Source organism: Canis aureus, chromosome 18 (genome assembly GCF_053574225.1).
Source record: "Canis aureus isolate CA01 chromosome 18, VMU_Caureus_v.1.0, whole genome shotgun sequence".
NCBI lineage: Eukaryota > Metazoa > Chordata > Mammalia > Carnivora > Canidae > Canis > Canis aureus.
The window spans coordinates 16,505,645-16,518,649 of NC_135628.1; the positions used below are offsets into that span (position 1 = coordinate 16,505,645).

A 13,005-nucleotide genomic window follows, 5' to 3' on the forward strand; every position below is an offset into this window, starting at 1 on the left:
ACAGTGCACAGAACATCTACACCATAATGAAGAATTATCTGATCCAAGATGTGAGTGGTATCAAGGTTGAGGGACCTCACTCTAAGCCTTATTTTCTTCATCTGTACAAAAGAAGTGATAATAGTACTTCCCTATGTTACAGTGTTGTTGTCAGGGTTGAATGAGATAAAGATTGAAAGCATTAAGTGCACTTCCTGGCTTTTTGTAAGTGTAAAGAGTATTTAGCGATTATTATTAATGTTACTGTTTTGGCCTATGGTTCATTGTTTATGTAGAAGATTTATGAATTCTGTTTCATAGTTTATGTAGTTGACATATAAGATTTTATAGTGTATTAGATGCAGTTAAGTTTTATAAGGAATAAAATTTTAAGGTACTTTAAATCATGCATTAGAAGAGATTTTGAAATTATTTTGAAGAGATAATATTGTTTAGTTTATATAAATATATTCTGAAATAAATCAGAAATCATAAGTTCTACATGCTGTTGTATTCTATTAGCCCTGAAAAAGCGTAAAATCACAGATTTTAAAAGAAGCACTTTGCTATTGTCACATATTGTTACATAGGAGGCAATAAGGCAAAACAAATTTACTGAGAAATGAAGTCCCATCTGTTACATGCATTATCAGTAATTCAATAAAAACTAGTAGCTACAAACTAAGGCCCAATATAAATTGGAATGGATTCCTACTTATACACCAGACAACAAAAATGTCCCTTGAGGTCAATACAAGTCCAGTAGCCAGTACGGTAGGTCTGAAAACATGGCTCTGCCTGGAGTCACAGGGCAAGCTCCTTTTACTGTTGAGTTTGTGCATTGCAGAGGTCTGCCACCAGAGCTGGGGTTGTCCCCGTTGTCTTGTTGCCCTCTGGTATAAATACAAACAGAGGACTTATGGGATGACATCGCTATAATAAGTTCCTTAATCTTTAAGATGTGTTTTATCATTTAGATCATAATCAGGAGTTTCTTAGAGTTAGTACAAATAGCTTAAGAAAAGAGCCTGATGTGTGCAATATAGACTGTAAGGTAGGCGATCATTCTCTGTCAGTATGCCAAATTGATCATTTCAAGTAATTTTGTGGTAATTTTGCAGTAATTTTACTAATTCTCATGTCCTGAATTTTTGATAATAGGAACAGTAAATACATTTACTAGTCACCACTGTTTGCTCATGACCCATTATCAGGAGAAAAAGGTAGATGGGGCACCTGGGTGCCTCAGTTGGCTAAGTGTCCGTCTCGTGGTTTTAGTTCAGGTCATGATAGTGCTCACTTCGGCAGCACGTATACCAAAGTTCAGGTCATGATCTCAGGGTCATGGGATCAAGCCCTGTATTGGGCTCCCAGCTAAGCCAGGAGTCTACTTGGGATTTTCTCTCTCCTTCTCCCTCTGACCCTTTCCCCCACCCCCATGCTCTCTCTTTTTCTCTGCTTCCCGAATAAATACGTAAAAAAAATTTTTTTTAAAAGAGAGAAAGAAAATTAACTCTTTTGGTAAGGCAGAGTGTTTGATGGGTAAGTGCATGTTTGATGGGTAAACAGAAGCCTCATTCCCTCAGGGGTCACAGTGCTGCTGAAGGGTGGGAACAAAGGTACTGAATAATAGTATCAATGATGGTGGTGATGGTGATGGTTGCAGTGATGGTGTTGGTGGTGGCCCATGCATACAACTATTTATTATGACTGTGGTTTGTGCTCATTAGATCACACTACCTTCATACTTCCACCTGTTTGCTTTACATCTGCATTTTCCTCCTGCTGACTTCTCTGTATTGAGAGATATGTTCCAGGAGCATGATTTGGGGATTTGACAGATAAGGTGCAGATGAAGCCATTATATAGCTTAAATAGCATACCATTTAGTATCATTATTTTGAATAGAAAGAAATTTACCTTAAATTAGTCTCTTGTATGGAAAATGAATCATATTTAAAGGGTACTTTTGGTCTTTGGATTGGTGGGGTAGATGATTCTCCCTCCTTGATAGCAATAACTTCTGCCTTTGGTTCATGTAGGATACGGTAGGAGGCATAATTATTATAGAGGTCTGTTAATAAGGTAACATAGCATTGACACTCGGAACATGGATTTTGGGGTCTTAGAAGCCTATATGTAAATCTCATTTCCACCCCTCCTTAATTTTGTGATATTTCAGCCTGATAAGCATGCATATTCTCAGGGTATGGGCTACTAATAGTTCTGAACTCTTAAGGTTGTTGATAAGGATTAAATGAGACAATGTATCTATGGTATATGACCCAGTTCTAGGCATATAGTAAGTGACTAATAAATATTAGCTATTAGTATAATACCCTCCCTCCTTATAAACATTCATGTCTATAGAATGCAACTTTTCCTCATAATGAAGAAGGAGACCTTGCCAACTCTCTGCAATACTTGGCCTCCCTCAAGGACTTACTCTGCTTGTACAGGAGATTAATTCTTCAGGATCTTATTTGTCAGAGGTGTAGTTGGACCAGTGCCAGAAAATTGTGGACAGCAGTGGGAAAGTCTACCTTGTGCTTCAGGCCGATTCATAAAGTTGTGAAGATAAAGTACAGGTCTCTAGAAAGAGCCTAAAAGAAGGAATCCAGCTGTTTTAGTCAAAGATTCTAGATGTTACCGCTCACTGTTATTCTCTTGGTCCCTGTATTTATCTTTTAAGATGTCCTGCCATGTACAGGTCAGGGGGGCAGGGACCTGCCTCCCTGCCAGAGATTTAAAAGGAGAAATCAAGTTGTAAAATGAAAGCTGGTCCACATGGTTTGCATTAACAATACTACTGAGAGGTGGAACGAAGAGCAAATTAAAAGTATTCAGTTTTAAAAATGAGTTCTGCTGGGGTTCCAGTGGCTCAGTTGGTTAAGCATCTGATTCTTGATTTCAGCTCAGGTCATGATCTCAGGGTCCTGGGATCAAGCCCTGCTTGGGTCTATACACTCAGTGGGGAGTCTGCTAGAGATTCTCTATCTCCCTCTGCCCCTTCATTCTCTCTCTTTCTAAAATAATTAAAAGTAAAAAAAGATAAAAAAGAGTCCTGCCAAAAGTATTGAGTAAAATACAATTAGCATGTTTTATTTGCAGGTGTAGGTTTTGGCTTGTCTGACTTCATTCCCAGACTCTTCACTTTACTGCATACTTACTATCAAGTATGTGATGGCCTTGCACTGCAACACATTAAAAAATAAAAATAAAAAGTGTAAGATGTAGTTTCTACCCTCAAGGAGCTAATGACATAATGGGAGAGAGATAGGGACCCAGCCACGTTATTTCAATATAAAGTTTTTGATAGAGGTGCAGAAAGATAGTGCAGGAGTGCTCTGCTTAGTTTGGGGGCTCAGAAAATCTTGTCGCAGATAACTCCTGATCTGAGATTTAAGGATGAATAAGAGGAAATAGCCAGATGAAAAGTTTTTATGAGTGTTTATTTAGAAGGAGTAACATGAGCAGATACTTGATTTTAATAACTTTTGTTATCTGAGCTCCAGTCTCAGCTCAGGCCTGAGTGGGTTTTGGTATGCAAGGGTAGGGCAGGATCACTGTGCTGTGGGTCTCCTAGCGGGTGTGCCTGCCATGAGCAGTAGTTAGCTGCTGCACAGAGAAGTAAGCAATCACTTCTTTAAAGGCTGAAAGTAAAGGAAAGGAGATGATTGATAAAGACTTTACTTGAAGGCATGTACTGTGGCCACCTGGACCCCATGGACCACTTACTTGTCTGTCAGAATGGCCCATCCCAAAGAAACCAAGAACCACTTCAAAATAAAAATCAAAGGCAGATAAAAAGAATCTCCTACATCTTCTGTAAGAGAATAGGGCTTAAGAGTAATGATGGAAATTGTTCTGTCCTCTATTTTAGAAGGACAAACAGACTCCTTGTTGAATGGAGATCCCAACTTCGGGCTCTATCTCAGGACCCTGGGATCATGACCTGAGCTGAAGGCAGATGCTTAACTAACTGAGCCACCCAGATGCTCCCGTTATCAACTTATATTTCGTTCTTATATGTTTGATAGAATTCATCTGTGAAGCCACCTGGGTCTGGGCTTCTTGCAGGAAGAACGTATTGAAACAGTTCTCCAATGATATCAGAAACACCAGGAAAGTCTATTAAAACACAGCTTACTGAAACTCACCCCCAGAATTCTGATTCTGTAAATCTGGAATGGGGACTGAGGATTTACATTTCAGAAAGCTCCCAGGTGTTGCTGATGCTGTTAATGTGGGGAGCCACACTTGGATAATCACTGTCTTAATAGGTGTAGGGCTATTCTGATTTTCTGCTTCTTCTTGCATCATTTTTGGTTAGTTGTGTTTGTCACAAAATTTTTCATTTCATCTATGTTGTGATATTCATTGATATGATATTGCTTACCATCATTTTAATGTCTACAAAATCTGCAGTGATACCCCTTCTTTCATTCCTAATATTGGTAATTTGTGCTTTATCTCATTATTTTTGATCAGTCTTCCTACTTGTTTATTACTTCTATTAATGTTTTTTAAAAACCTAACTTTTCTCTCTTTTTCTGTTGACTATTTTATATTTCATTGCTTTCTGCTCTTACTCCCTTCTTCTGCTTACTTTGAGTTTAATTTTCTAACTTCTTTTTTTTTTTTTTTTTTAATTTTTATTTATTTATGATAGTCACACACAGAGAGAGAGAGAGAGAGGCAGAGACACAGGCAGAGGGAGAAGCAGGCTCCATGCACCGGGAGCCCGACGTGGGATTCGATCCCGGGTCTCCAGGATCGCGCCCTGGGCCAAAGGCAGGCGCTAAACCGCTGCGCCACCCAGGGATCCCTAATTTTCTAACTTCTTAAGATGAAACACAGAGCATTGATTTTAAACCCTTCATCTTTCTAACATAAACATTTAAGCTATACAGTGCCCTATAATCCATACAGTTCCTCCTCTGTATCTTTGTGATGCCTCTTCTGTACCTACAGTGCTACATCATCACACTGGATTCTAGTGTATTCATCTCCTTAACCATCTCATAAGCTCCTTCGTAGAAAAGACCCTCAGTCATTTTTTGTTTCCCTAATAAATGCAGGATGACTATATCAGAGCAAGTAGATAAGTGAGTATGGTTGACCTGGTGGCTTAGATGCCTCCTTTTTAGCCTTATTTCTTATATATGTGGTTCTCAGACACAGGAACACCATTTATGGAAGGAAAAGTCATTTTTGAAGCAAACTGTGTGGGAGTAGAGAAATCCTTGTTTTGAAAAACTGTTATAATAGGCAGCAGTAATGCACTTGGCACTCAGAGAACATTATTCCACTGCCTAAGTTGATTGAACTTTCTCTGAGTTACCCTCTCCCTGGCATTTTCTTTGGACGCCAGGCAGCCCTTCGTTCTCATTACCAAATGGGGTAAAAATGAAATTTATCTCCCTTCAATTCAGATTTCACAATTGACCAGGTACATTATAGCTGAAACATGGGGCTGCTTTTGCTATTTCCACAGCAGCAGCTGGCGTATGTGGCTGTCATAGGCCAGAACTGCCCTCTGCTAATGTACTTATACACTAGAACAGATACGGACTGATCCCATTGGAATTTTGAGCTACTGGGACTTCAGAGATAGAAACTCTCATGCATAGCTTTTCTGGCTTTTGACAACTTGTTCAGGAGAGAAGCATTATGGTGTTTGTTTCCCCAGGGAAAATGAGAACTTCCTTGGAGTGTTGAGCTTAGAGGCCCATCATTATACAAGCCACTGACAATAAACACAACAAAATATTATTTATTTCATTCTCATACTTTAAAATCCATACCTGAGGTATCGATTTCAAAACAAGCAAATAAACTAGGGTGAGGAGAAATTAAAATGGATTTGAAATGATAATGTCAGTGATGATAAACATAATAGCTATGATGATACATGATAATATTCAATGTTTTCCTGGCACTGGGCTAAGTGCTTTCCACACTTATTTTACTTAATTTTTACTATAACCTCTGATGTAGGTGCTTTTGTTCTTCCTATTTTATGGGTGAAAAAAAACAGTCTTAGAGAACAGGAGCAACTTCCCCAAGGTCAGAAGATAGTAGGACTTGGTTTCAGTTGAGGCCAGTTTGGCGCGTAAGTCCCTGTCCCTTTGACTCTGGGGCTATGAGATATGGTGACAAGGTGGGATTATAACCGTGCTGGCACTACAATTCATCATCAGAGCGGATGGCAGTCATTCTGATGTGGGTGCTTTGGGCATTTGCTTAAATTTCTCTGTTTAGTTTCCCTGTGCATTTGAAGCTGAGCGTGACTGGGGGCTACCATGAAGATACCTGGGGGAGAAAAGGAAAATAATCTTTGTAGAGAATGAAGACCTTAATGAAAGCCATGCCAAGGGAAAGGATCTCCAGATTGCTCAGCCTTTCTTGTGTTGCTAAGGGGAGTCCACATGTCAGACTGGCATCTCTGTCCGAGGCACAAATCTGTGCTGGCACAGATTGGCACTTCTTCCTTTTTGTGAGATCTGTGATGAGATGTGACTTGAGATTGAGCCACAGTTGGGGGCTGGAGGGAGTATCTAGAAGTTCCAGTCCCATCTGTGGGGCCACAAGAGGACTTGATTTCTCTTTCTGCTTTTAGAAGCTCATTGAGGAAACCAGTTCTCTCCCCAAGATTCCTCCCTTTTCTTTCTAGCAAGAGGCTGATTTCCAGGTGCTCTAAATCAGCTAGTGGTTTTCCTGCTTACTGTGACCCACAATAAGAAACAATTTTATACTGTGATTCAGTGTGTGCTTACACACACTCACACCCCCACCCACTCACAACTGAAATAAAAGTTTATCTTACTATTAGTAATTAAGTCTTGTATTTCATATTCTATTCTATTTTATTAACATGGTAAACTGATTTTATTATCCCCTGATGGGAAACAACTTCTAATTTGAAAATTATTGGTGTTGATTAGTGGGTACTAAAAATAAGAGCATAAACTGTATCCTTTTGTGGATACATTCGAGTGTCCAGGTCCAGCCTAAATGCATTAATAAATCCAAGTGCCGTGTTTTTTTTTTTCTGGGGATAATTTAACATCCGTCCAGGAGTCTTTGAGTTTTCTGCTAACCGAAATTAGAAGCAAGTTGTTTGAACCTCTCTCAGATCTGTGGGTCAAACCAAGAGAAGTGTCCCACAGAGGAAGGACATAGAATTTCACCGTGAAGGCCCTAGGCCCTTGGCCTTTGCCTGCCTACATGGTGCAAGGTGAAAGCACAAAGTAATGGGAGTAGACTGTGTCTTGGGTGAATCACTTCTTGCCCTAATAAGTGCCTGAGAATCTGCATTCTTTGGGAATTCACAGTAGGTAACACTAGTGATGGAAAGCAAGGGTTTTTTTGTTTTGTTTTGTTTTTTATTTTTCCTTTCCAAAGTACCAACTGGAGGAAGGATATTTATTCTCTTGATAACAAAGGGAATTGGGCTTCTCAGTGCACAGGGCAGCATGAAATGCAAATGTTTTCCATATTCCATATGTGTGCTTCACCCTGCCTTCCAGACTGTGAGTTCATTAAAACTACTGAATGAATTCCAGAGTGAGGAAGATGAAGCTATCGTTTACTATATTTCATGGTTTGCTTCTCCCTTTTCTTTAAGCTCCTTCATCTGTGCGTGAGTCACAAAGAGACAGCAGATTCACCCCAGAGCATCCTGCATCTTTTTTTTTTATATAAAGATTTTATTTATTTATTCATGACAGAGAGAGAGAGAGAGAGAGAAGCAGAGACACAGGCAGAGGGAGAAGCAGGCTCCACGCTGGGAGCCTGATGCGAGACCCGATCCCAGGACCCCAGGACTGCGCCCCGGGCCAAAGGCAGGTGCCAAACCGCTGAGCCACCCAGGGATCCCCGAGTATGCTGCATCTTCGGACAGCTTTGGGAAATGACGTTTGATTCTGCTGGGCTGCGGTCAAGAGAGAATTCACCCCTCCTCTCTTGCCTCCCCATGCTTGTGGATTCAGTTCTCAGTTCACCATGGGAAGGTGTTAGCCTTGTCCTTTGAATTCAGTTGAAGATAAGTTTTGAGAAGTCACCTTCTGAATTAATTGTGTTGGTAATAGAGTTTGTATTTTCCAGTTCTCAGGCTAGTGTTCCCCCATCCGCATCCCTCTGCTCACTTGTTAGTTCTTTGCATATACATGCTTTGCTGCTGCCTTAGTCCTGGGAACTCTATAAACAGTACTTCTGAAACCTTAATGTGATCACCTTAAACATGTTGTTGTTAGAATGCAAATTGTGATCCAGGAGGTGTGGGGTAGGGCCTGAGACTCTGCATGTCTCCTGGTCCTGGTCCCTGGCCCTCTTTTTTTTTTTTTTTTCCTGGCCCTTTGAATAATGAGGTTCCACAGACTGGTGTGTAGGTGGCTGAGAGGACACTGTGGATGTTAATTGTTTTCAGTACCCAGTGTGTGCCTAGGGGGTGGTAGATTTTAATCAAAATAAGAGAATCAGGAATCATTATTCCTTCTAAGATGGAGTTGGTCTGTACCATCCAGTCTGATCACTCTTCTCTCTGCATTCATCTTGTATTTTATGTGTGCCTTTTGGAAATCAAGGTCCTATTTCCTGTCCGGGTCTGTCTCTACACACCCTCAGCAGCATATGGATTCACTGAGACCGTGATTCTTGCCTTGGAATTGTGAGGACCAGGGTATGCCCAGATGGCAAAAGATGGGAAAATTCTCAAGGTGTGAGAGGTTCTTGATAGTGATACACTTGACTAGAAAGAAGCAGCCACGGCTTGTTGTGAAGTCCCTGCTGACCTGGAACACAACCAGACAGTGGAGTGACAGCAAGTAGTTTTGTTTTTGTCGTCAGAAAAGCTCCTTCAAAAAAAGCCTCCAAAACCCTCTCCCAAAAAACCCTGGATGCAGCCTCTTCTCTCCAGGATAGTACATGGCTCTTCTAAATAGTTGTGGCATCGTGGATTTCTGTAACACATGTGATTAAAACTCAGTGTAGTACCATGATCAGTTTAAGAGGAAGCATATCTGCTCCTTTGACATTGCTGTAGCTTTGGTCCTAGAAGGAAGGAATCCTAGGTGTGTCATCTTGTTCAGCCTCAGATGAAGCAGCAAGCTCATTTGGTAAAGGGTTGTGCCCAAGGTCAGATAGCCTGCATCTAATCTCTTGACTTCTAAGAAAGTAGAAAACTTGTTTCACAACCTCTTGGTATTTCTCCATCAAGCAGTGCTGTTCTTGAATTACAGACCTATGGCTTCTGCTCTCCAGTGCCCTGTGACACTGGATAGAGTCTCCTTGCCCTGTTTCTTTCCATCCCATGCCTCCTGCATGCCCATGGACCCGCGTGGTTGGAATAGGACCCTGTTCTTCATATCAAATATCCACACCATGTCCTTGCCTTTGTTCCCTATGTCCTCCCAAGTCTGTTGATTCTATTTGTCTATCAAGGTTCTGGTCAAATACAACTTCTCTCTTGAATCTAAGATCACTAGCCTGAGTGTCAGAAGCCCCAAATGGTAGTCCTTACCCAAAATAAGCTACATAACATGGATAAGATCTTTGGACCTTTGGACCTCAGTTTCCTCATATGACAAAGGAACTGGACCTTGATAATCTGTGATTTCTTGATACTCCAATACCATATCTTTCTTTCTCAAGAGCAACCTTTCTCAGAATGTTGCCCTTGAGACACTGTGGAGAAGATGTTAGCTAGACCTGAGTTAGATTTTCAGCTCTGCTATTAATCAGTGTGTGACTTTAAGTACATTACTTAATCTCTCTGGGTCTCATTTTTTCATTAGTAAAAGATAGGGTTGTTGGGAGGATTAAACGTATGGTAAAATTATCTAGCACATATTAAACACTGTCAGGATACATTAGAAAAAGGTAAAATTTAATTCATTCAGATATAAAATGAATATGTTTTAAAGATTTTTAAAAATTCATTATTAATGAAGGAACTGGTAAGATGTTACAACCAGTTCAAATGGCCATCCAAAGAATAGGCAAATGTATAGATTAGAAATGTTGCCAATGGAGGACAGAATGTTTCCCACAGTGCAAGAGGGAAGTTGATTACATCCCCACCGGACAGAATGTAATTTGCATGTCTATAGACAAGAATTATTTTGTATTATTATCAGTTATCTACAATTTACAAAGTTGTCAAATGGCTCAAAGGCTATAGGAGCTGTGCGTCTCATGGTGAGGACAGAAGCAGGAGAGACAAATCACTTGGTCACCATTAAAGATTTGCTTCAGTGGAATATATCACGGCTCACCCTCCTTTGGGCAGAATGGTCTCATGGCTGAGTACAGCATCAGCAGGATGGAGAGGTCCTCTTAGAGGGGGAGAAGAGGTCCATGTATTAGCAAATGACAATAATATCTACTGTACTTTGTATTTATTTTATAAATTCTTTTCTTTTTAAAATTTGTTTATTTGAGAGAAAGAGAGAGAGAGAAAGAGCATGCCCAAGTAGGGGGAAGCACAGAGGGAGAAGCAGATTCCCTGCTGAGCAGGAGCCGACATGGGGCTGGATTCCAGCACCTCGGGATAATGACCTGAGCCAAAGGCAGATGCTTAACTGACTGAGCCACCCAGACGCCCCTATTTTATAAATTTTTAATCAGGTTTATCATAAAGTAAGTCAAAGACAAAGAGGAGCTGTGAATCACAGTTGCAATCCTGCATCAAGCTCAGCATCCAGTTAATTTCTCCATTTTATGTTTATTTCACAGTATCACCAAGACCTGATTCATACACAAGTAGAAGCATACTGATGTGTTCAGTTTTACAAGAGAAGATTTGCAGAGATGTGAATTTTTAAAAAATAAGCAATTCAAAGGAACTACTTCTCTGTATTCAGGGATATATCCCGATGTTCAGATATCTACACAGATACGGTGGGAGAAGCTTTATTCTTAGGTGAGCACAAATGCCTAAGTGTGAGTGTGGTTGGCTTCAATATATTAAATTTTTATTTGGGATAAATGCATTTGAGAGTGTGCCTTGTTATTTTAAAATTCTATTTTTCTATACACATAAATTATGAATATATTTGCCCAACAAAAAATTGAAACATTACTGAGAAGGCCAGTCTCCTTTGACTTTCCCTCTGACCCTTTACCTATCCTGATTCCAGGTTCCTCCTGAGTTATTATAACTATTATCAGTAAGGGGGCATATGTATTTTATATAATATGTATTTTTCTGCAACTTGGTTTTCCATGCAATCGTATCTTGGAAAATATTTAAAGATTTTATTTATTTTAGAGACAGAGAGAGAGACCACGTGCAAGTGGGGAAAGGAGCAGAGGGAGAGGGAGAGAATCTCAGACAGACATCCCACTGAACACAGAGCCCAACATGGGTTCAGTCTCATGAACCTGAGATTATGACCTGAGCCCAAACCAAGAGTTGGATGCTTAACTGACTGAGCCACCCAGATGTCCCCATATCTTGGAAATTTTTATGTGTCAGCTCCTAAAAATTTATCTCTTTAAAAAATTAATAATATGGCTAAATCATAATTAGTCTGCTTGCCTAATGATAGGCATTTGGTTGTTTCCAGTTCTTTGGTATAAGTTATGCTGCAATGAAATAAGGCCCATCATAGTGTTTATTAAGGAATAGTCTTTAAAATGCATAATTGCAATGGCTAAAGTCTGTGCTTTCTTAGTTTTTCAGACGTATTGGTGTATATAATTAATGTTCATCAGTTTGAAAATCCCTTTTATAACATTTACACAATTAACAAGCCATTACTTATTTGTGTAAAAGTCATTAAATGTGAAAATCTTGCTTTTAAACTCTTGATTCTTTGAGTTTATTTCTATGAAATGCTGTGATATTTGCCACTCACCCCACTGGTCTCTCCTCCATTCCTTCTTTCCTCTCCTCCCACTCTTCACTACACCTCTCTCTTCCTTTTTTTTGCAGGCTCCTAGTTAGAATAGCATTGCACATATTATTTCTTCATTTATTCTGTTTCTATAAAATCTGTAGGTCATTGTTAAAACAGAACTATGTACAGCATTATTTTGAATCATAAAGATCAACTTGGGATGAGAAATCCTTTGCTTTTCCAAACGGGTTGGGAAGGATATGAACTGGAAATAAAATTGCCAACAACAACAATAAAACTGAGATTGAGCTGGTTTTCACATTGGTACATATCTTAAACTTGTTTTTTTTTTTTTATTGATTTGCATAGTTTGAAGGGATGACCTAAGTAAGTGCTCTTACTACTTACTCTGCTGAACTTTATGTTTTAAAGATTTATTTATTTACTTGAGAGAGGCAGAACTTCTCATAGCAAGAATAATAAAATGATGAAGAGATTTAATAAATGCATTTGAATAAATAAATAAATATTTGAGAAGGGGGAAGCATGGGACCTTTTAGATTTACACTGAAAGTTCAAAACCTGTGCTATCAAATATGGTAACCACTAGGCACAAGCCGCTATTGAGCTCTTGAAATGTGGCAACCACTGCTGTGTGTAGAAATGATAAACATTGGGATACCTTAAACAAATAGTTAAACAAACTGTTAAGATTTATTTTATCTTTTTATGTTTCAAATGCAGCTACTAGAGAATTTTAAATGCCACGTGTGACTCAGTAAATTTCTATTGCATAGCAATGGAAACCAGGAGGAACCAGGAGGAAGGCTGTCCCTAGCCAGCTTTGTTTTTGCATTCCCCTCTTGGGTAAAGACATACGTAAGTTCTGATCCTACCCTTGGTCCTAAAGGTGATTAGGTTGAAATCCCAAGAGGACTTGCCTGTGCTTTTTTTCTGATTGGTTTTGAAGATTTAATACGGTTTCAGTGTAAGACTTATTATATCAGATTTTTACTGCTCTGAAAACATGAAGTGAAGAATTGGAGGAAATGGTAATCACTACATTAGTCTAACAGATAAAAACAATTTCTTTTTAAGTTTTTCTGCAGTAGATTATAATGCAGCTCATAACAGTGAGACTCATCTTGGTAGAGATTTAGAGTTGTGATTTTTGATTGATAAA

At 39.4% G+C, this 13,005-nt stretch overlaps 1 protein-coding gene across 6 annotated transcripts in view; it reads left to right on the top strand.

The window, feature by feature from the left end:
- PDE1C (phosphodiesterase 1C) overlaps positions 1–13,005 on the top strand; it is a 482,957-nt gene that overhangs the window by 220,207 nt on the left and 249,745 nt on the right. Inside the window, exon 3 of one of the 6 annotated variants that reach the window (XM_077856296.1) lies at positions 10,717–10,903. The exons of the other annotated variants lie outside the window; for them this stretch is intronic. Coding sequence (XP_077712422.1) covers positions 10,857–10,903 — 47 coding nt within the window. The 5' untranslated portion in view covers positions 10,717–10,856. The remainder of the gene's footprint in view (positions 1–10,716; positions 10,904–13,005) is intronic. 6 annotated transcript variants of the gene reach the window in all.